The sequence below is a fragment of the Sciurus vulgaris genome (genome assembly GCF_902686455.1).
Source record: "Sciurus vulgaris genome assembly, chromosome: 4".
NCBI classification, from domain to species: Eukaryota; Metazoa; Chordata; class Mammalia; order Rodentia; family Sciuridae; genus Sciurus; species Sciurus vulgaris.
In genome coordinates this window covers 174,579,227-174,600,693 of record NC_136464.1, presented here as the reverse complement: position 1 = coordinate 174,600,693, position 21,467 = coordinate 174,579,227, and the positions used below count along the sequence as shown (strand labels likewise).

Sequence of the window (21,467 nt, the reverse complement as noted above, 5' to 3'; positions counted from 1 at the left end):
AACATGAAGCAAAGCAGATCGGAATGAAACCACCAGCCATTCATTACTTCCGTAGTGCACCATTTAAGTAACCACTACAGATCTCCTGGTGTGAACTTCCACAGCCACAGATTCTCCTTTGCGATTAAAAACAAAGCAATCACCTTTCAATAGCAATGTCCCCAAAGCTCCAAGATCATACTGATTTCTCCTAAGACACCTGCCATGGAAAGGTCTGTACCCATTGTTTCCTGGTCCTCAGTGACAGCAGCAAGTCACCCAGACTGAAAACCTAAGGACTGTCTATGACCACCCACTCTGGATGCTCCCTGCTCCCATTCCATCAGCTGCCAAGTACTATCAATCCTCCCTCCTGGATTCTCTTGACCTGTCAGCACCCCGATATTCTGCCTGTGACACTCAGCCCCAGGCCTTATCAGTTACCACCATGCACATCTGATACTGCCAAAGCCTCTGGTCACTGGGCTTTCCTCCTGCAAGCTCAGCCCCACTCAACTGGTCCTCCCCACCTAACAGTACCTTCCACTGTCACCTGTCACAGGTACCAGCATGACAGATGGGTTGTGTAGTCCTAATGGCTCCTTAGGGTCCACACAGTTTAACAGAGAAAGTAAAATAGAGACCTTACGTGTAGAGCGGCTCTGGGCCTCAGACATCTGGCCCACCCCCAGTCACTTAGGCTAAGCTGAACTGGCACCATCCATCCCTGCCTCACAGGCTAGGCACAAAACAGTGCCTTTTACTAGCAACATCAGAATGATCCTTTCATGTCAACTGCAGGAAAACATTTGCCCTAGAAAGGCCTGTGGCTGTCAACTGACTGTTCCTCAATAATACATGCATAGACTTTGCAAAATCTGGCACATGGCAAGGGATTTCTGGAAAAGGTAGTTATTTTTATTAGTTTCTTATCACCAGCAGTACCTTGCCTAGTCTGTTGATAAATATTTGTAGAACCCTTATTGTGTTTCCAAGTTCACCTTCCAAAAAACCAGAGCCACAGAACCCCATGGTGGGTATCTGGTCCAACTTCCTGTTCATATAAATGAGGAAACAAAACCCTACCAGACTCTTGCACAAAATTACAGAGTACTAATGGCTATTAGAGTTGCTCTTTCATGTGATCAGTCTATCTACAAAAGAAAAAGCCCAAACTGAATAAATCATTCCATATCTTCCTTATGAGTTAAAACCATCATGTCCAACTCAACTGTTCCAAGTAATAGAAGACAAATAATGATAAAAACACAGCATATAATTTTTAAAAATCAGTCCAGTTTGTATACGCAATGTTTTTGTATTTACCTTCAAACATAGATGTGTCTCCTTCAAATGGACTATACAGCCCATGCTGTGAAGACCTGCCAGAGAGGGTCTGGTAGTTCTAGGTCTACCCTGAAACCATCTGTCCAGTCTACACAAGAGGGATGCAGGCCTCTCCTAGGAGAATCCTGACTCTAGGATAATGGAGACGTCTTGGGGCTTGGGAGATAGAGAAGACCAAGAAATCAGCAAGGCGACAATACATGCAATTTCTGAGCTAAAGAAACCACGCGTCCCTCTGTTTTAAAGCCAATCAAACTAAAGACAGAGAAGTTGCATATAAGTCCTCAAAAATGACAGGAAAGGTACTCAGCAGAAATGGAGGTTTCATCCCAATTGTCCAAATGGCCCTTCATTCTTAGAACACCCAGTGAACATCTTCCCAAAGCCACCTGGGACATATGTCTACCTTGGCTGATGTTGCACCTTCCAGCGAAAGGCTGAGGTGGGGCTGCCCAGAAAGCTGAGGAAAGGAAGAAACAATGACCCCCTGACACAGTGCGCTACTGTTGATTTTAAAGTGCTTTCGCAGGCTTTCTTTCTTCCATCTGGCCTGCCCAATAGCTTGACAATGAACACAGGGTCTTGGTTCTGCTAAAGAACAAAAATGGAACTAAAGCTTAGAGGGAAAGGCAGGGAAAAGACCAGCTTCTGTGAGAGCGACAGTGTGTCGTCTGAAAGGTGATTTTCCACAGGACATTTCATCTCGGCTTCACCCAGCCTCTGAAGTCAGCAAGAGGCAGCTGACCAGCCATGAAGGCAGGGGCCGGGGCCTGGAGTTCCCTGTTAGTCACTCTGCACTTGATATTTTGGAAATTTGATTTCCACTCAAAGGGAGGGAAAAAACAGTTTCTCAAACTTCCTACGTTTTCTCAGAATATGGCCCATTTTAATGTCAGATATGGACATTCCTCATTGTAGTTTATTCATTAGGCCTTTCTGAATGATTCTTTTTCATGGAGAAAATAGCAAACAGCTGTTAAAGAAATACTGCGATCATTTAGGAGCTAGAGAACTTGCTTTGATCACAGGAGTTGGAACTGAAGTTGAAAGGGTCACACACAAACATTTCGGGTCACCATTTAAATTTGACTCTTTGCTTCTCAGGAGCTAGAAAGGAAGGCTAGCTGTATTTAGCTGGAATGATTTCAGAAAAAAAAAAAAAAAACATGTTTTATTCTACTATTCTTTCAATTTAATCTCAGGAGACTAGACCCAGACAAGCCCCATTTATCATTCAAAGTTAAATAAAACACAGAAACGACCAAGGCACAGTGGACAGCAATATTATTTCAGAAACTTGGCCAGCAGGAGCCAAGAGCAACTGATAAGGGAGCGAAATGTGAACTTGGTTTTAAAAAACCCAACGAACACATGAAATCCCTCCTCTCACTCTGGCTCGGGACACAGCTGGCAGTAGCACTTGCTCTGGGCACAAAGGCCTCCCTTCTGGTTTTAAATGGCCAATTACATTTTATTTAGATCTGTCCTCCTCCGCCACTACCAGCAGCAGCTCTCCTGTGCAAAGCTTCTGATGCAGGAGAGCTCAGAGCAGCCTGGAGCGAGCACACCTGCTGTTCCCACTAGTCAGGTCTGCGGGAGGGACGGTGGTTCCAGAAGAGCCACAGCAGAACACTCACAAAGGGAGATCCCCACCCCAAGGCCTTTAGCTCAATGTGTATTTCACCTCTTTGGAGGAAAAGAGAGGAACAGACTGACTGCAGCTTACCCCGGCCCATTTCCTAAGATGGCTGAAAGAAAACATAGAAGGGAGACCAGATGCGCGAAAACTTAGACAGCAAAGAAGAAACAAAGCACCTTCGCACACAGCGGCTGTGGGTGAGCTCAAGCCTGGGCTCTTCCTGAGGGCCGCCAAGAGCAGATGAGGGGCTTTTAAAAAGACAAACCTCTGCTGTGCACACCTGTAATCCCAGGGGCTCGGGAGGCAGGAGGATAGTGAGTTCAAAGTCAGCAAAGCCCTAAGCAACTCAGAGAAACCCTGTCTCTAAACAAAAAGGGCTGGGGATGTGGTTCAGTTGTCATGTGCCCCTGGGTTCAATCCCTAGCAAAAAAAAAAAAAAAAAAAAAAAAAAGACAAACCTCTGTTCCATCCCCTAAAAACAGCCTTAGGGCCATGCCCCCACTGAAGCCTTCCCCAGGGGAGCCCTGGGAAGAAGGGACTCCCCATGTCCGCGCCACCCAGGTTTCATGAGAATTAAGAGAAAATGAAAGGTCTTGTTTCATAAAATGGCAATAAAATGCACCCACCATTTAACCATTTAAGGCCTGACTTTATAATGCTCCTAATTAGGTCTCCAGACAACCTGGGCAACTTCGCCACCAGCAGAAAACCTACGTGATCTCTTTTGTTACATGCAAGCCAAGCCAATCATTTCTCTCAAAAATCTGAGAGGTCTTCTTGGCCTTCGACAAACTGGTTATATATTTTATTAAGAGTGTGTTTCCAGAAGATCCTCGATTGCTTTTGGTCCTGCATCTCTGCTGTCAAGGACACAAAGCTCAGCCGCCCCATACCCCTGAGCCACTTCACATCCATGAGCGGCTCTCCACAGGTATATCAGGGCACCCTCTCCCCAGCACCTGTGTTTCTACAGCACTTAGTAGGTACACAGTAACTGCTGTGTCTGCTTGGGCTTTGGGGCTTGTTCTTTTTAAGATGAATAACCCCTTTCTTCAAGGACTTCCTCTGTCTGGGGAATGCCCACATCGTCACCAAGGAGGACATCACACAGGATCCCAACTTCCAAAGAAGGACAGAGGGCAGGGGTGCTGCTGTCATCTGGCCCAAACGCCTCACTCTGCAGATAAAGAAAACTCAAACAGGCAGCAGGATGTGAAGGGAGTCTGTTAGCGCGAGGCAGACCAGAGACCCAGATTCGGCCTAATCAGAGGGCAGCCTGGTGCTGTGTGGACAGACAGCGGCCCCCAGCAGTCCCTGGCAGGGGCCTGGTGCGTGGGCTTCAGTACGTCTGCTAGGTGGGTGGGATGGTGTCCGGAAAGGCAAAGAACAGAGCAGCAGAGCTGGGGTCTGGAGCCCATGGGGATCCCACAGGGGAGGCAGCTCAGCATGGGAAACACGATGTTCAGCCACTCCTAAAAGGGGGGCTGGAGAGGTCCCCTGTGGGTCCCTTCATCTATACCCAGGGACAGCGCCCACTACCTCTCAAACCAAGGTATGGAACCTAAGTATGGCCAGTCAGTGACACGCACTGAGCATCCACTGGAACCAGGCATCACGCAGGAGCAGGGTAAAATGACGAAGCATAGGCCGTGCCCTGGAGCTCTCCAGCCACCCGTCTGAGGTCACAAGCGAGAAGGCAGATGAACCAGAACTTTCTGCACGAGTTGCGAATGCAGAAGCTAAAACACAGCCGTGGCTGAGACACTACGGAGGCAGCCGAGGCCCCTGGGCGGTGGCCAGCAGACCCTCAGGGAAGCTCTGCCACCCTCTCCCAGGCTTCCTGAATGAAGAGAGCCAGGCTTCATCCTGGGTAAAGGAGGCAAGCCCTGTCACCCGCGAGAACTGCACAGGTGCCCCAGGAGAGCGACTCCAAGGTGTGAATACAAGAGAAGGTCGCGAGGGTGATTTCCTGCGATGACGATCGCAGAGGACGAGCTCCTCCTGCACACTAACACCCTGCCACTGCTTAGGGGCAGGGGGTTTCTGCACTGTCCACCGGCCCCCCCACCAGCTCTGCAGCGGCCTTGAGCGTCTTCCTGTTACCTGAGAGCATCTCCCCGGGGTGCTGTTATTACCAGGCCTGCTCAAGAGGCCTGACATGGCTGCACTTCATTTCCTCTGTGCTTCTGGGCTCTTCCTACAGTGGCATCGCCAATGACAAGAATAAACACTCGGCGAAGAAGCCATCTGCTCCATCCCACAAATGTCAGAGGAACAGTGTTTGTTTACCAGGGGGTCGTGAGGACCGGACACATAAAACCTTCTCAGGGACCTTCAGGGGAGGTGGCCTGGCAGCAGGGATGCGCTATTAACCCTTCCAGAAACCCGGGAGTCACCATGTCTTGTGACCTTGACCGGAAGGGAAAGCCACGTCTATCAAATCGTGGGTGGAGACTTATTTGCACAGCATTTTCCACACAGAGATGATAAAACACCATGCAAGACCTTACCATAAATGTTGTTTTCCTCTCAGCGGCAGAGGAAATACCTAAAAAGACGGTCCAAGTTCAGCAGGAAAGGTGGCAGTGGAACTAGCTACAGAATGGAAAAGACAGCAGTGCTCACGACCCTGGCTTTCCAAAAGGTTAAACTCGTCACAATCATTTTTTAAAGGCTATAAATAATGATGGAAACACCCAGGGAGGGTCTGGTCTGGTTCTTGGTGCCAAGAAGCAGGTAGGGAATTTGCACTTAAAATGACTGCTTTGGCTTTAAAAGATGTATGCAGGCAAAGTAGTAAGAGGAGGCCCAGCACACTGGATCCCCAGGGCAAGACGGGGTTCACAGAACGCCCCCAGAGGGGAACTCCAGAGACTTCTGGCCCCGGGCCCTGCTCATCTGCGTGGCAAACGCACGCAAGCGAGGAGAGTCCAGTCACTTGGGGCCCCAATCACACAGGGGAAGAGGACACTTCCAGGGCCAGACACTTGGCTTTGATGAGGTCTCTGCAAAAAGTTCTGGAGCAAGATTTTAAAACTAGTCACTTTTGGAGCTGGGTCTCTGCAATCCGGCAGTCACTGTCCTCCCATCCCAAGTGCCATGACTGAGTCACCACAGCAGCCCTGATGGCTTCCAGCTGTGGATGGCTGGCTCAAGCCATTCTTAAAGAGCACAAGGCAGCAATTTAGAACCAGCTCCTTCCCTAGAAATGCTGAGATCTGGCTTTCTACCACCAGTGAAGGAAAACATCTGTTGTCCATGGACTGAGAAGAAACATTCTGATCAAACTAGAAAAATAAAACATGAATGGATGAGGCAGGTCAAAACTAACAATGCCATTAAGTTCTACTGGTAAAATAAATTCACTCTAACATTCAGTCAGCAAACATTTAATGAGGGCCTACTATATGTCAGGCATTAGGCTAGATGCTAGGGGGTATGGAGATAATAAGGCAGGTCCCTAGATTGAAAAGCCAGTTCTGTAGTGGCAAATGCACATCAATGCTACCAATCATACATATTATCTTTCCAGTATGTGCCAAGAATTGTTCTAGAAGCTTTATTTGTACCGTCTTTTTAAATCCTTCTGTAGCATGAGGTAAAGGTTATTATCATTCTCCTTTTATGGAGCAGATAGCAGAGCCCAGCAGTCTGGCTCCACCCTGATAAGTGCAAGCAAAACAAAAAGCCCAGTCACTGCCTCAGAGAGTAGGCATCTGGGTAAAACTAATGGGGTCTTTAAGGGTGCACAGGAGTTTATTGGGAGTCAGGGGCATGAGAAAGATTCCTTCCAGAGAGGTTAAAAATGCAAAATAGAGTCATCAGAAGTTATTAACAGAGGAACACAATTCTATTCCTACTTCTTAGGCAAGGAGTTCCTAGCTAAACAGTAGCTAGGAATGGAGTCCGGACACTCTTGGGTGTGGGGTTACCGAAGAACCGCAGCAGAATCCAGTACAATGATCTCCATAGCCAGCACACAACAGCAGCACTTGCCAGCTCCTCAGATCAAACCCATTTGGAAGACCATTAACTAGCATGTGTTGCTAGATACTGGGCTTCTTCACGGCCCCCAACTGGAAACCCTGAAACTGAGCACCCCACTGGAAGAGTGGCTTGGAACAGAAGAGGTGGGGAGGAGGTCCCATGTTCCAGAAGGTCGGATTCTCAGAGCTCGGCAGGTGCTTTCCTCAATGTGTATCACAACTCCGGAAAGCAGCAACGGCTTTGCTCACGGGAATACGAAAGCATTCCCAAGGCACTGTGGGGTGTGAATTCCACAGCAAGAAAACTGGAAAGGGGCAAGGGTCGTTTGCAATGAGCAATAAATTGGCAGCTTTAAACATAACTATGGTGAGGTTTATCTTGCCCTCAGACGCTTAATTCACACTCTCTGAACAATGTTCTTTGAAATAAATATAATTTACTGAATTATATCCCATAAACAATGAAATGACGGGTTGCCGTGGTTGATGGCGATTATTAAATCTTGGTCACTCCAGCCAACAAAGTAATGGGCAGACTGTCTCCATTTTAAAAATAGGTGTGTTCCCAAAGTTTGTAAGTTCGTTGTTTGGAATTCAGGGATTGTTTCCTCCCTTCACAATGTGCAAGGTGTGCCGAGGGTTCTCTGGGTCCAAGGCAAGGTCAGAGAAGATGGTCCTCAAGGAAGCCCACGCCTGCTTCTGGACAGCCCGACACACGCGGTACCCTCTGGCCTGGGGACCCAGACAAGCTGTAGTCCACATAACTGGTGACAGTTCCTCACCCTCTAGCAGGAGCCCCTGGAAGAGGAGGCCAGGGAGAGGACAAGGCAGCAGTTTCAGGAAACACCAGAAGCTTTGCAGAGGGGAGGCAGGTGCTGAGGCCAGGGTTCCAACTGGTGCAGGGGCCAAGGCTACCGGCTCTCCCTCTGCTTGGCCTCTGGCTACCACGTGATTCCTTCCCTGGCCCAGGGATGATCGGCCTCTTTGTTTCTAGGGCTGCCCTTCTGGTCAGGGTTTTCTACACTCCCCACGCCCCACCTGCCAAGGCCATGGCCAGGGTCTCTCCTGACTTCCTGACATGAAAGCACACATACTGCTCTTCAATGGATTTCTCAGGATTTTTCTTGCCAGTACTCTGGACACAAGTTAAATGGGACACAGACATACAGACACACACATACACACACACGTCCACACACCCATATGAGAAAGGAAACCCCTGCCATATTAGCAAATTAAACTGGGATCCCTCCGAATCTCCAGTTCAGACATGCACACATACACACGCACAATTATGGATATTTGTGTGCAGAAAGTCATAGGAAAGCCCAAGTGGCACTGTCATTTACATCACTATATGAACAAGTTAGACACAGATCTGAAAACTAGATTGCTCAGAATAAGAATGTGTCCTTGGAACCAAACACACAGACCCTCTCTGGCCACCCTGGGCCCAAGATGTGGGAAAGACCTTTCCATCCCAAAGGCTGCCCACACACTTGGATTCAGTCACACCCTCTACTTACTGGAACCTCAAATGCCTCCTGGGTGTCATCCAGCATCTGGATTTTGATAGACATGAGTTTTCCTGAAGGTGTCGGAGGTGGCTTCTGTCCATGTTCCAGGGTGCTGATCCCCGAATTCTCCGGTGCCCCCAGTCGTGATCCTGGGGTGGGCTTCTGCTCTATCTCCCCCATGATGAAAGTAGCTTATAAAATATCTACAGGAAGCAATAAGAAGGAAAAATACATCAGGCGACTTTAAAAATCACTTAAGTAACTCTTGTCATCTTCTCCCTTTGTTATGGGAATCTGTCCAAATCGCACCAGGGTAAGCAGGCTCTCCACCTGTCCCCCAACACAGGGATCACATGTGGCGGCCTCCAGTTCACTCACAATGTCACCTGTAAGCACACAAGGCATGCAAATATTTTTTGCATATTTTAGTCATCTGCATATTTTTGCAAGTTGCTGCATATTTTATTCTTTTCTTAGTTTCACAGTCAGCTCTTAATTATTCATGCTACAGACGCCCCACATTTTATTCAGTGTCTACAGTGAGACAGGCACTGCTTTTTACGCCATCAGACTGGTTGGGAAGAAGATAACAATGTCCAGGCCCTGTGGTTAGCCTGCTAATTACCTCACATGGGCACATAACATTAAGTGATGTGGGAGTTATCCAGATAAAACTGGCGGAATAAACACACTCACATGGTGACAGACGACAGAAGGCAGGGTCCTGGCGTTTCTACTTGTTTCTGTTACAATAACTGCACGATGCATTTCTTCCCTGGACAGTCCACCCTTTCCCACCACACACCCCGTTGGCCCTGTCCTCCCTACGCGATCCTGCGATCCTGGTCCAGGACTCCCAGGTGTGGCTGTCCCTGGCTGAGTGCTGTGCCTTCTTCCTCCACCTGGAAGCCTCCACCACCGCCTCACACCTCAGTTCAAGTGCCAGGCCCTGGACGCTGGAGGCAGGGCTCACGGGCTGCCACGCTCTGCGCTCCTGGCTCTGTCAAGCCCACACGCTCCAGGGTGGTAGGTGTGCCCATTTACCTGTCTCTGGCACTTCGGGGACCCTAAAGGAGGCCCCAGTCTTGGATACTCTCTGCGCCTCAGCACACATCTAAGCACAAAGGCTGGCCAAGTGGAGCTCAGGGTGGGCCGCCCAGACCGCTGTGCATGGGTCCGCGGGGGCAGATGAGGCATGGAAAGGACGCGAAGGCAGGAGGCTTCCGGCGGGATGCGCGGTTTCGGGTGGGGCGGCTCCAGCCGCTAGAGGAGGCGCGGGCGCAGCGCGGTCTCGGACGTGGGGCAACACTTGGAAAGAGGCGGGAGACACGCAGGGGCAAGGCCTTCGGGTGGGAGGGACGGTGGAGGAGGTGTCAGGGCAGAAGGACGACGGCCCCTGGGCAGAAGGAAAGACGCAGTGGTGACAGGCGGAGCGCAGCCCCCCAGGACCGCGAGCGCCAGCGCTGGACCAGAGAACAGGTGGCAGAAGAAGCAGCGGAGGAAGGGGACCTGGAGACACCCGCACGGGAGGAGGCGGCGGGCGGCGGCCCATCCCCAAGCAAAGCCCACAACGGGCTTGAGACAGCGTGGACAGGGGGACGGAAACAAGGCGCAGATCTGAGAACTTTGTGGGAACCGCCTTGTGGAAGAGAAGGACCAGCGCGGTAAACGGCCAGCTGCTAGGGGAGGCGAGAGTGCACGAGGATCAGGATCGGAAAGGTGCCCGGCAGGGCAGGTGGGAGTCTGACTGGGGACCCTGACTGCGGTTATAAAGGATGTCCCCAGGCTGCCAGGGGGTGGCGCTGGACACCGGCTGGGCCGAGTCTACCTCGCCCGGTGAGCGAAGGCCATGAGGTGAACCGAGCGCACAAAGTGGACCCACGGAGCGGAGAAACCACGGCCGCACCAGGGACGATGGAGAACGAGAAGATGGGAAAGGGTGACAGGAAAGGGACAAGGGACACCTCGTGACAAAGCCAGCAACAGGGGAAGTGGGCGCGAGGCACAGTGCCAAGCCCGGCGACCTGCACCCTTGACGCAGGTGGCCCTTCAGTTGGGCTCCCCAGGAGCGGCCTGCTGTAGGGTTTTCCTGCCTGACGTTCTCATCCTCCTCCTGGGAATCAGGTTCCCAGAAATTTCCCAGTAACTTGCTTATGGATGCGCCCAGCCTCCTCGTGGTGAATCCTCTGGCATCACCCCAGTGGTCTTGAGGCCAGCCCCAAGGCAGCAGGGCACGAGACATGGAGCCCCATCAAGAACCAGGGCCAGGAACCAAATGGCCCTGACCTAAAAGGATGTGTCCCTCTGCCTGTGTCCCTGAGTGCCAGCTAGAAAACCACCTGCCACTCACCCCACACCCTGCACCCCACCAGCCTGGAGAGACTGCTGTTGGCTCTTCCTCAGACGCTCCTCCCTGTTCTGCTGCCTTCCTCATTCCTGCCCCAAATAAGCACTAAGCACCGCCTTCTAGCCGGCTTGGCCGTTGGGTAACTCACCTAGCAGTCCTGCAAGATGAGACTGGACCTAACATACTCGTCTCTAACTGCAGCCCAGGGCCTGACCCCAGAATAGACGACACAGCACCCACATTTATTCAGTGAACCCACCCTGGGGTTGATGTAGTCATCATCTGTTGTGCTCAGAATTGCCATAAACCAGGCAAAATTTCTTACATATATGTCTCCTCTTTGTTGTCTCATGATTAAAAATAAATGCGACCTCCAGAGAAGACTACCACCATGAGTCTAGTGAGCCTCCTTTGTGCCTCCTACTTTGGGGCTGATCTTTCCCTTCCTCTCACAGCCTTCCATGCTGGCCTTTGCCACTGCCTGTTACAGCTCAGAGTCAAGGAGCAGTGGGTCTGGCTGGGCTTCAGTGCCCAGCCACAGAGCTGATGACAGGAGGAAGGGACCCAAAGTTCCATGTCACCCCCCAAAAGGTGCCATAGCCCTTCCCTACAAAGGCATCTTCTGACCTACCTGAGCAAAGAGCGAGGCCCCGCATCCCATGAACAGAATATTTTCTTTCCCTTTTGCCCAAGACCCTCAGACACATGTACAAATTTTTAGTACCTCAGCATTTAAAAATCTCACTGAGTTAATGATCAATGGAGACGTGGTACCTTAACTTCCTTTCTCTGTAATCCTCGAATGACCCCAGGCCTGTATCATTTCTACTTCTGGGAACTGACATTTTCACAAAGTATGCCACATTTTCTGTTTCCATACTTGTCTGCAATGGTCACTGTGCATGGAAAGTTCTGTTTCATTCAAACATAAACCCAGTCATGAGTTCTGAGCCCAGCATCCTAAGAATGCCAAGGGAACGTTGCAGGAACACTCCAAGTCATAAAGCAGCATCCACAACCGACGTTTGACACCAAAACTGGTAAGCCTGTAATACAGGGTCATCCTCCAGGTAAACAAGTCTAACCAACCTAAAGGCCTCCTGAGTATAAATATTAACCCCTGCCCTGTTCTGGCTTCACCTCCATCAGCTTTCTCTGACCTCTGGACTCCAGGAGGAATAGTCACAAGGAAGGCTCCATTATTACTAACGTGATCGTTCCAAACCTAAAAGTAAAAAGCTCTTTGCGAAACTACTTTGTTCTCTGGATCGATTTGAAAGTTACTTCAAGTTAACAAAAAGTAGTAAGCTTTTTAACTGGCAGAGGAAAGATGAAAAACTAGAGTTGTCTTGCCATAATATCCTGGTTTAAAGACTTCCTCTTGGAATTCGCCCAGAGTAATAAGGAGCACACACAGAAAAATGCAGACTCCTCCCCCCAGGAGACAGAAGACATCTGTAGCCCCAGACCACAAACTGTGAGAAAGAGCTGCCCAACTGCAGCGAAGGTCAGATGGAGAGAGAAGGAAAATGCTCAGAGGGGCGGCAGCTCTCTGACAAAAACGGCAGAGTCTCGGTCCCCAAAATAAGTAGAACACTCTCAGCAGCAACCAGCAGTGACTTTCTTGGAATGACAGGGACAGATGTGCGGATCAGCAGTAGCAGCTTCCCTGGGCACAGGCGGTATGGAACGAGAAGCCCATAGGCAAGGCACATTTGGGGGAAGCAGCCTTGGAAGACAGTGTGTTAGGAAGGTCGGTGTTCACTGCCCAAGTCTCAGCAAGCAAGAGAAACCCAAGATGCGCACACACACACACACACACACACACACACACACACAGCCAAGTCACGAGGGTCCGTGAGGATGGGACAGGGCCCTCTCTGCTGGCCCAAGGGTGGCTCCTGCAAATAGCTGGTTGATAAAGAACTCCTCTAGTAAAAAATGGACCTTTACAGGATGCTGCAAAAAGAAAGAAAAAACAAATGACAGATGAACACCCATGACAGAAGTGCCACATGCAACAGAATAAGATTTTGCCCATATTGTCATAATCACAAAATTTAACAAAATGACAGATTCCATAAACAAAAACACAAATGGATTTACAAGGAAGCTCTGGGGAGACTTCGGGAAGAAGGTTCTGGAAGCAGAAGTAAAGCAGGAGGGCCGATCCCAGAAGCAAAAACAAAACAAACAACAAAAACAGAAAAATATAGGTTGAGCATCCCTATCTGAAAATCCAAAGTCTGAAATGCTCCCAAATCCAAAACTTTGAGGGCGCCAACATGATGTCCCAAGTGGAAAATTCCACACCTGACCTCACACAACAAATGGTAGTCAAAACACTGGCGCCCTAAGAATATTGCAAAAAGTTCCCTTCAGGCTGTGTGTAAGGTGTGGATAAAACATAAAAGATCTTCATGTGTAGACTTGGGGTCACCTCCAAGATGTCTCATTACATATACACAATTGTCCAACATCCAGGAAAATCCAGATCTGAAATACTCATGGTCCCAGGGGTTCCACATAAAGTTATTCATCCTGTGTCACCAAAATGAAGGCCAAATTGGAAGTAGGTCAAAGGAAATATGTGCTGGTGAAACAATGAGGGCTGGGTAAAGCAAGTATAGGTTGAAAACAGAAAAAGGTAGAATGAAAGATAGATGAAGGACTGAGGATATAGCTCAGTTGGTAGAGTGCTTGCCTCACAAGCTCAAGGCCCTGGGTTCAATCCCCAGCACCAAAATGAAAATAAAAAAAAAAAAAGAAAAAGATAGATAAAGTGATCCAACTTGCCCACATCTGACAATCCCCTAAAGGGAAAGAAAAGAATGGAACAAAAAGAAGAAGACAAAAAGAACAAACAAAAAATCACCTTAGAGCATAATTCAGGAAATCATTCTAGAAATGAAAGATGGTTTTCCATACTACATGAACATATTCCATCCCAGGAGTAACTACCAGAAAATGCTCACCACCAGGACGTTTCCCAGGTCATCACAGGTTTTTAAATATTAGGAAGGAATTATTCAGGAATCTAGATGAAAGGCTCAAATAAAATTGGAGGGGACGAAAGTTCAGCTACCCCCACAGCGCACACAAAGTCCAGCTGTCAAAAATGCCCTCAAAGAAATAATGAACCAAAACTCTAAAACCAGCCATACATTCACTCAAACATAAATAGCCAAATGTTTAAATAGGCAAGAATTCAGAAGGATGTTGCCAAAGCCCTTCTTAGAGAAACTAAAGGGTAAAATTCAGCAAAACAAGAGGTAAGTAATGAAACAATGAAAATATTATTATTAAACTTTAAATTTATTTCTCTCATAAGAGGAAGACTAAAATCATTATAAGGGCTATAAAATATTATAACTCCTGAAAATATAACATAAAACACACCTAAAAACACAGCAGGGAAAGGAGTAAAAATGAGAAAAAGCCCTGTGAGTTTCCTGCTACTTCATGTTTTAAAACTGGTGAAAGAAAGAATTTATGTCTCCAGAGATGTACGGATGGTTAATAAGCCCATGAAAACATGTGACATCACTGGTCATTAGGAAATGCAAATTGCACTCATGGAGAGAGATATTTCACATCTACTAAAATGGATACAGTGAAAAAGACTGACACTAACAAGTGTTGTCAAGGATAGCAAAGAACTAGAACTCATACATTGCTGGTGGGAACTTAAATGGCACAAATAGTTTGGAGAATGTTTTGGAAGTTATAAAATGTTATAAATTTAGCACAGAACCCAAACTCTTCCCCTAATAACCTAACAAGTTCACTCCTCAGTATGTCCCCAAGACAAATGAAAACATATGTCCAAAGACCCATATATAAATGCTCATAGACAAACAGTACAGACAAGTGGAAATAACCCAAAGTTCATGGACTGGTGAATACAGAAAGAAATGTGATACAGCCATACAAGGGGTTATTATTCAGCATCACAACAACCCAAGTGCTGATACATAAAACAACATGGATGAATCTCAAAAAACATCTTGCTGAGTGAACAAAGTCAGGCACAAAAGACTACAGGGTGTTAGATCCTATTTTTATGTAAGACTAAAAGTGGGAAAAATTATACACCCAAGTACAAACACACAACCTTTGGTCACAGAAACGTCTATTAGCACGGACATCACCCTGTCTGCACACCCACATGAGGGTCCTGCAAATAACTAGTTCATTTTGCATATTAAGGAAAGACTTTTTCCAGAGGGTAAATATCCAGACCGCTTGCCCAGGGCTGACATGGGAGCAGGGGATGACAGTTAAAGGCACAGGGGCTGGATCTTTGGGGGCTAACAGAAATGTTCAGATACTAGATTCTGTTAAGTCACACAATCCAAAACCACCGAAAAAGATCATTACATTGTACACTGAAAGGAGGCCAGTCACGAAATGTAAATTATACCTCAACGAAGCTCTGCTCTGTGGACTAGAACCTCTCTGGAAGGATGGAGAGGCCAGTGGTCAGCGAGCTGGCTCCATTGTGGCAACAAGCCTGTTGAAGGACAAGCCTAAAGAAGCTCGTCTTCTTTTTCACTGTATGCCTTTTAAATTTTGTACCATACACACTTACTACCTACTAAAAACTACTTACACATTTTTTTCTTTCATCTGCTAAAAGCACATAAAGCTGCTGACTACTCCAGCCCCATTTAGAGCATGAATCTAATGAAATTAAATCACTGTGAAGAAGGGGATGACTGTCAATCAAGACAGGTTGACAAAGAGGAACTCTGTGCAAATTTTTTTTCCCCTTCCTGTTTTAAATGAAAGCTACTTAAAAATTCAGGTTAAGAAAAATTCATAGAAAGTTGTTATTCATAGGAAAAGCCAGAGCGAGAGAGAGAGAGAGAGAGAGAGAGAGAGAGAGAGAGAGAGAGAGAGAGAGAGAGAGACTGATTGATTGAGATTGGCAGGAAGCTAAATAAAGGGTGGGGCTGTCGACAAGGGACTGTATATTTGTCATTCTGTGGGGACAAAACTCAAATAAGTCAGAAACAAAACTCAAAATAAGCTAGCAAAGGGCTAGCTTCCCAACAGCTCTGCTCATCTACTCTGCTCTTAGGAGCTAGAAACTGCTGTGGGACAAAGCCACCTTAAGCTCCTGTCCCCTGGGGCGCCAGGGCCAGAGCTGGCCTCAGGAGAGGGTGGGTGTAGATAAACCAGAAAGGCTGGCGGCCAGCAGCTCCTCAGGAGCACAAGCTGCTGGGCTGGGCTTCTCCCAGGGACTCAGATAAGGGGTGCCAAGAAAGTTCAAACACAGCTATCTGTGTGGATAAATGTGCTTGCTTCCAAAAAGTCTGTGAGCAAGAGAAACAACCAGAGATCACTGTTGTACATCACCCAGACACTCCACATGGGGAGGACCAGCTCGGCCTTTTTGATCATCTGGGAAAAAGGGCCAGGTCACCGTCTGTAGGGAGGGAGCCCTGATTTCACCAGCAAAGTCAGAAAGAGAAGTAACTGCGAAACTAAATCAAGACTACTTTGTCACAGTTTTGTCCTCCGTAATAAAAAAAATTTTTTAAATAAATTTTTTTTGTTAATTAAATAGGCTCTCTTAAATACTCCCAACAGATCTCCAGAAGGTAGTTCAAGGAAAATTCAGAACAGAAGGGACATTTCTTCATTTTTATCCTTTTTATACAAGTTAATTCAGAAATGCCAATTTAACCATAACCCCATCAACTCAAAACCTGAGTCTAATCAGTACCAAATAAAATGTGCGAATTCCTGGTCAGGGTCTCACCCATCTGCAAGATGACCCTCCTCCAGCTCACCCGCAGGCTTCAGGTCCTGGTGCTGTATTAAGATCCTCTGCTGCGTCCTCCTACAGCGCTCTCGTCCCTCCCTGGCTCCAGAGCCACCCCCGAAGCCTCTCCTGACCTGGTCTTTCAGGGAGAAGCCCTGGCTCCATCCTCCCTGGGGCTGGGCTTGCATTCAGCTTATATTTCACATTCCCCAGGCCTTTCTCCTCTTCCCGCCTTGCCTTCCAGATGACAGTCCCAAGGGCCAGGAACGGTCTAGTTCCCTGGAGTGCCACGTGAGCCTCCTGCTTTAGTGCAAGGGCTGGCCCTGGGCTCCCAGTCAGTGATCCTGGACTCAGCAGCCCAGTGGTGCATTCTGGGATCATTTTCTCACCTGCCATCTACTGCAAAGCTTCCTCAAAGGTACCAGCAAGTCAGCAGAAGCAGGACTTAGGGTCTGCTAGACAGCCAAGCTCTTAACCTCGACCCAGACCCCACTGACTTGGAAGTGCCTGGGCTCCTGAGTTTTAACAAGTGTTCCAGGGTTTCTGATGCAGGCTCACCCAGGGGCCGCTGCTCGGCTGCTGAGGGTCCCCGCAAGGATGAGCCCAGATAAGAGTGTGAACTTCAAATTGCCACAAACCTAGCTCTTCTTGGTTGGATGACTTCCCCACGAACACATCTTTGTCCCTGCCATGCTGCGCGAAATGAGGTGAGCTCTTTATTTTTTGCAGTATCTTTTGCCCCCGCCCCCCCGCAAAAAAAAAAAAAAATTCTTGTCAAACCAATTTTAAGTTACAATCTAACCTTCTCAAAACAAAGGTAATACCTCTGTACTGTGATTTGGCAGAGCACATTTCCTCCATTAAACAGATAGGCAGAGACAAAAATGTGGGATGGAGCCAGAAGTGAAAGGAACTGGGAAGAGAAAGTTCTCCTATGCCAACGAAAAATCAGGAAACCAGCCGGGAAGAAACACAATAATTCAGATTTTGACGATACCAATTTCTTGATGATCCTGAGAGCACAGACTTCCAACTTGAGCTCAGTCACACTCTACCTCTAAGTAGAAGGCAAGGGTACCAAACTTAGGAGCAGGGGGCCTTCTGGAGACCTGCCCCCTCTCAGCCCCTCTGACCCCACTAACGACGCCCTGTGGTCCACACAGGGCACATTCTTAGGCTGAGCCAAACTCACGCCACTCACACAATGCATTTTCTTTCACTCACTAAAGCAAGTCTCTCTCTCTCTACTTGACAGTGGTCAGTCTGCAAATATTTAGAGAAAGCACTAACCCTTGCCTTCCTGCCCACAGGAGAGGTGCAGGGTCTCACTAGATCTGCTTGCTCAACATCTATAAAAATAACAAGCGGAATACTTAAAGCACGTCATCGTTTGAGTGTCAAAATAATGGCCATCGCCACCATGAATAAACGTTTGTGAGGGTATTTTATGTTTCTATGACTGTACTTTGCCCTTCATGGGACAGGAAGCAGTGATGTGGCACCATATTGCCCTGTACTCGAGAGAGCTGCTGATGGCATTGCGTTTGCTTCTGACAAAAGGTGAACTGTAAAGCCTCAGAGAAACAGGAAGCCACCTCCCCGAGGAACCAAGACATGAACTGGCCCATGAGAAAACGTAAGCGTTTTTAAACACCAGTGATGGCAGGTAACATGCCCGCTGGTACGTTTGGTGGTATTTGCTAAGCTGGTGCCACGTACCAGGAGCGGTGCCGATGGTGGATCCAGAAAACAGGTGGGCAAACAGGGAACAGGAAAGGAAAAGGCAAGAGGGCGGAGCTCAGCCTGCCTGGGTAACGAGCCAAGGAGGAGGTCACCTGGTAGACGGGAACAGGAGCTGACCTCTTCAAGGCAAGTGAAAGAAACCATGTGTTTTAAGGCAAAAATTTGACAGTGTAGGCTGGCGAGATCAGGACCTGGGCCAATTAGGAAACATCTAGAATACGTGTGGCACAGGAAAGGAAGGTGGTGACGTGAGGATGGAGGGAAAGAGCCTTGTGCGGGGAAGCGTGTGACGTCAGGCATCTTCGGTGAGGAATGGAGGTGGAATCGTGTGAATGTCCAGAACTGAGAGGCAAAGGACAGAACCAGGAGGCCCAGATGACACACCTGGGACTGACGAAGCTCACGGTGGGCACCCGACTCAATTCCAGGAAGATTCCACAGGTCCCTGCTGCCACTTCCTCAGTAGCTACCACCCCTCACCCGCTGCTGCCACCTCTCCAGCACTTTCTCCAAAGTTCAACACTGGCGAGCTGAGCAAAGAAGCCAGAGGTTCCAGAAAGAGATACTAGAGACAGTGTCTCTAGTGTTAGCAGCTTGTTCCAGAGGGGACCCTGGGACAGCGGGTGGCATCTTAGAGGGAGAGGCTGAAAGGGACACAAGAAGTAGGAAGCAAGATGAGAGCATAAAGTGGACGCCAATATTCACAGGAGAGAAGGGGAAGCCAACGCAAGGAGGAATCCCGCATCCTCAGAGCTGGAGGACGTTTAGGGAGCAGCATGACAGCCTCTCCTGGCGGCATGAATCCCATTTTTATGAAAAAAAAGAGCCTTAAAATCCATTATAAAATCCTAATGGGGGGGGGGGGGGGGGGGGCTATAGCTCAGTTGGTAGAGTGCTTGTCTCCCATGCATAAGGCCCTGGGTTCATCCCCAGCACCACAGAAAATAAATAAGTAAACATTTTTAAAAGTCCCAATGGGGAGCATCAAGGCAAGAGGACCAAGACCAAAGCTGGGCTTGGTGGAGTCTGTTATCCCAGTGACTTGGGAGACTGAGGCAGGAGATCACACATTTGAGGCCAGCTTCAGCCACTTAGTGAGACCATGTCTCAAAATAAAACATAAAAAGGCCTAGGAATGTGCTGAGCACCCCCGGATTCAATCCCTGGTACAAAAAAAAAAAAAAAAAAGAGAGAGAGAGAGAGAGAAAGAAAGAGAGAACCAAGCCCAGAAGCTAAGCCACGGTGCTAAATGCCATCTGAGCAACAAGAATGAGGATTAAGAAAAGTCCATCAGGTCTGGGGGGACTAAGTTGTCACTGGCACAAAGAAAGAAAGCTGTCATTGAGAAATAGAGGCAGCAGGAGACCGATTATCAGTAATATGGATAAGAAATCAATTGGTCTATAATTAATAGATTGTAGTTTTATGTTTTAGGAAAACAGAACAGATGGTACCGAGAGTTCCCATATACCCTCTCGCTCCCTGTAGTTTCCTGAATGAACATCTTGCATGAGTGTGGTCCAGCTGTTAAATACAGTTGATGGACCAAAGCTGATTCACGATTATTAACCGAAGTCTATCATTTACATTAGCAATCACTCCGTGCTGCAATCCCATGGGTTTTGACAACAGTATAGTGTCACATATCAGCATTACTGTGCCACCCAGCATCATTTCCCTGCCCCGGAATCCATTCTCCATTTATTTGCCCCTTCCCCTCCCCACCCTGCCCCCGACAACCATCTCTACTGACTCTAGTTTTGCATCCTCCAGAAGGTCATAGTTGTCATCGTATAGTATGTGGCCTTTCCAAACTGACCTCTTTCACCTAAGCAACATACATTGGAGGTTCCTCTGTGTGTTTTTATGGCTTAATAGCTCATTTCCTTATGTGACTGAATAACTTTCCCTTGTATGGACATACCGCAGTTCATTTAACCATTGTGATGAATGACATCATGGTCTTGGCGACTTTGAGATGCTTTTCAGCAGCAGAAATGGAAGTGAGTAGATATTACCTCCAAGGGAACAGGATGAGCCTGAGGCTAGGAATGACAGATGACAGGCCAAGTCATGGGGCTGAGTGGGCAGACTTCACACTGTCAGTTTCTGACACAGCCAAATCCACATCTGGTCCCTAGCAGGTAATTTCACTTATCTTACCTGGCAAGTCATTTGGCTTATCTCAGAGGCCCTAGGAGATAACTTGCTTCCTTTAGTTCGTGAGAAAATAATAGGATTCAATAACTAAATGTGTCTAGAATGTTAAAAGAACAAAAGCTCTAGGTATTTTCTTTAATAAATTACAAAGCCAAGTTGAGTTTGTTTCCAAATCACGACTGCATATTCCCAGTGGCCTCATTATTTAATAAGGAAGTTTTCAATAAAAAGTCCACCTGCCCTTTGTGCTTCTCTGCTGAGGTTTCACATGCTGTGGAAATGATTCTTAAGGAATCAATGCCAAAATTTAAATGTGTTCTGCATCCTGTGTAACATTCCACTGACATCTATTCTGGAGTAACAGTATCATTTTTATACAATTTTCAGGAAAAAAAGAAAACACTCCCTCAAGCTTACCAAATCCAGTGAATTATAAATGAAAGGCCTTCCTTTCAAGGTGGAAAGAGGAAAGACATTTCTAGTAAGCCGTTAAGGAATAGGCTGTTAAATTCTCCGACAGTTTCAATATTTTTTGAGAAATAAACTATGCAGTATTATCACAATCTAAATGATGCAATAAAATCCAACAGAAGTGTAAAGGGTATCGTGTCCTTCCCCTGGAATAAATGATTAGTTACAATAGTGAAATGTCAAGGAATAAAGCGTATAATAAAAAAAAAAAAAAAAAAGTCAAACCCCTTGTGAAATAATGAGGAAGTGTAAATGTCAGCCTGGTTCATGCATAAGGTATTTAATCAAACAATGCTGTCCAGTTAAAAAATTAATGATTACGAACAGGACATTGTTGCTGCATATTATTGTAAAAAAGATGCCGGTGCGATTCGATTGTTCCCCGAAGTGGAGCTGCTCCTCTGCAGGACAGAGAACACCCCTGGCTGGGGAAGCCTGGTTCTGGTCCTAATTTTTGACATTTTAATGAAAACAACAAATGTGCCTGGATTTTAGGCTCGACATTCAT

General features: G+C 47.6%; 1 protein-coding gene across 5 annotated transcripts in view; it reads right to left on the bottom strand.

Annotated features, from left to right (window-relative positions):
- FARP1 (FERM, ARH/RhoGEF and pleckstrin domain protein 1) overlaps positions 1 to 21,467 on the bottom strand; it is a gene marked incomplete at its 3' end in the record, with an annotated part of 266,728 nt that overhangs the window by 202,071 nt on the left and 43,190 nt on the right. For 4 of the 5 annotated variants that reach the window (XM_079136884.1, XM_079136887.1, XM_079136888.1 and 1 more), the window contains exon 2: positions 8,478 to 8,671. In XM_079136884.1, coding sequence (XP_078993010.1) covers positions 8,478 to 8,648 — 171 coding nt within the window. In that variant the 5' untranslated portion in view covers positions 8,649 to 8,671. Of the gene's footprint in view, positions 1 to 8,477; positions 8,672 to 11,446; positions 11,551 to 21,467 lie in introns of those variants that run through there. The other variant, XM_079136885.1, reaches the window with a different exon arrangement.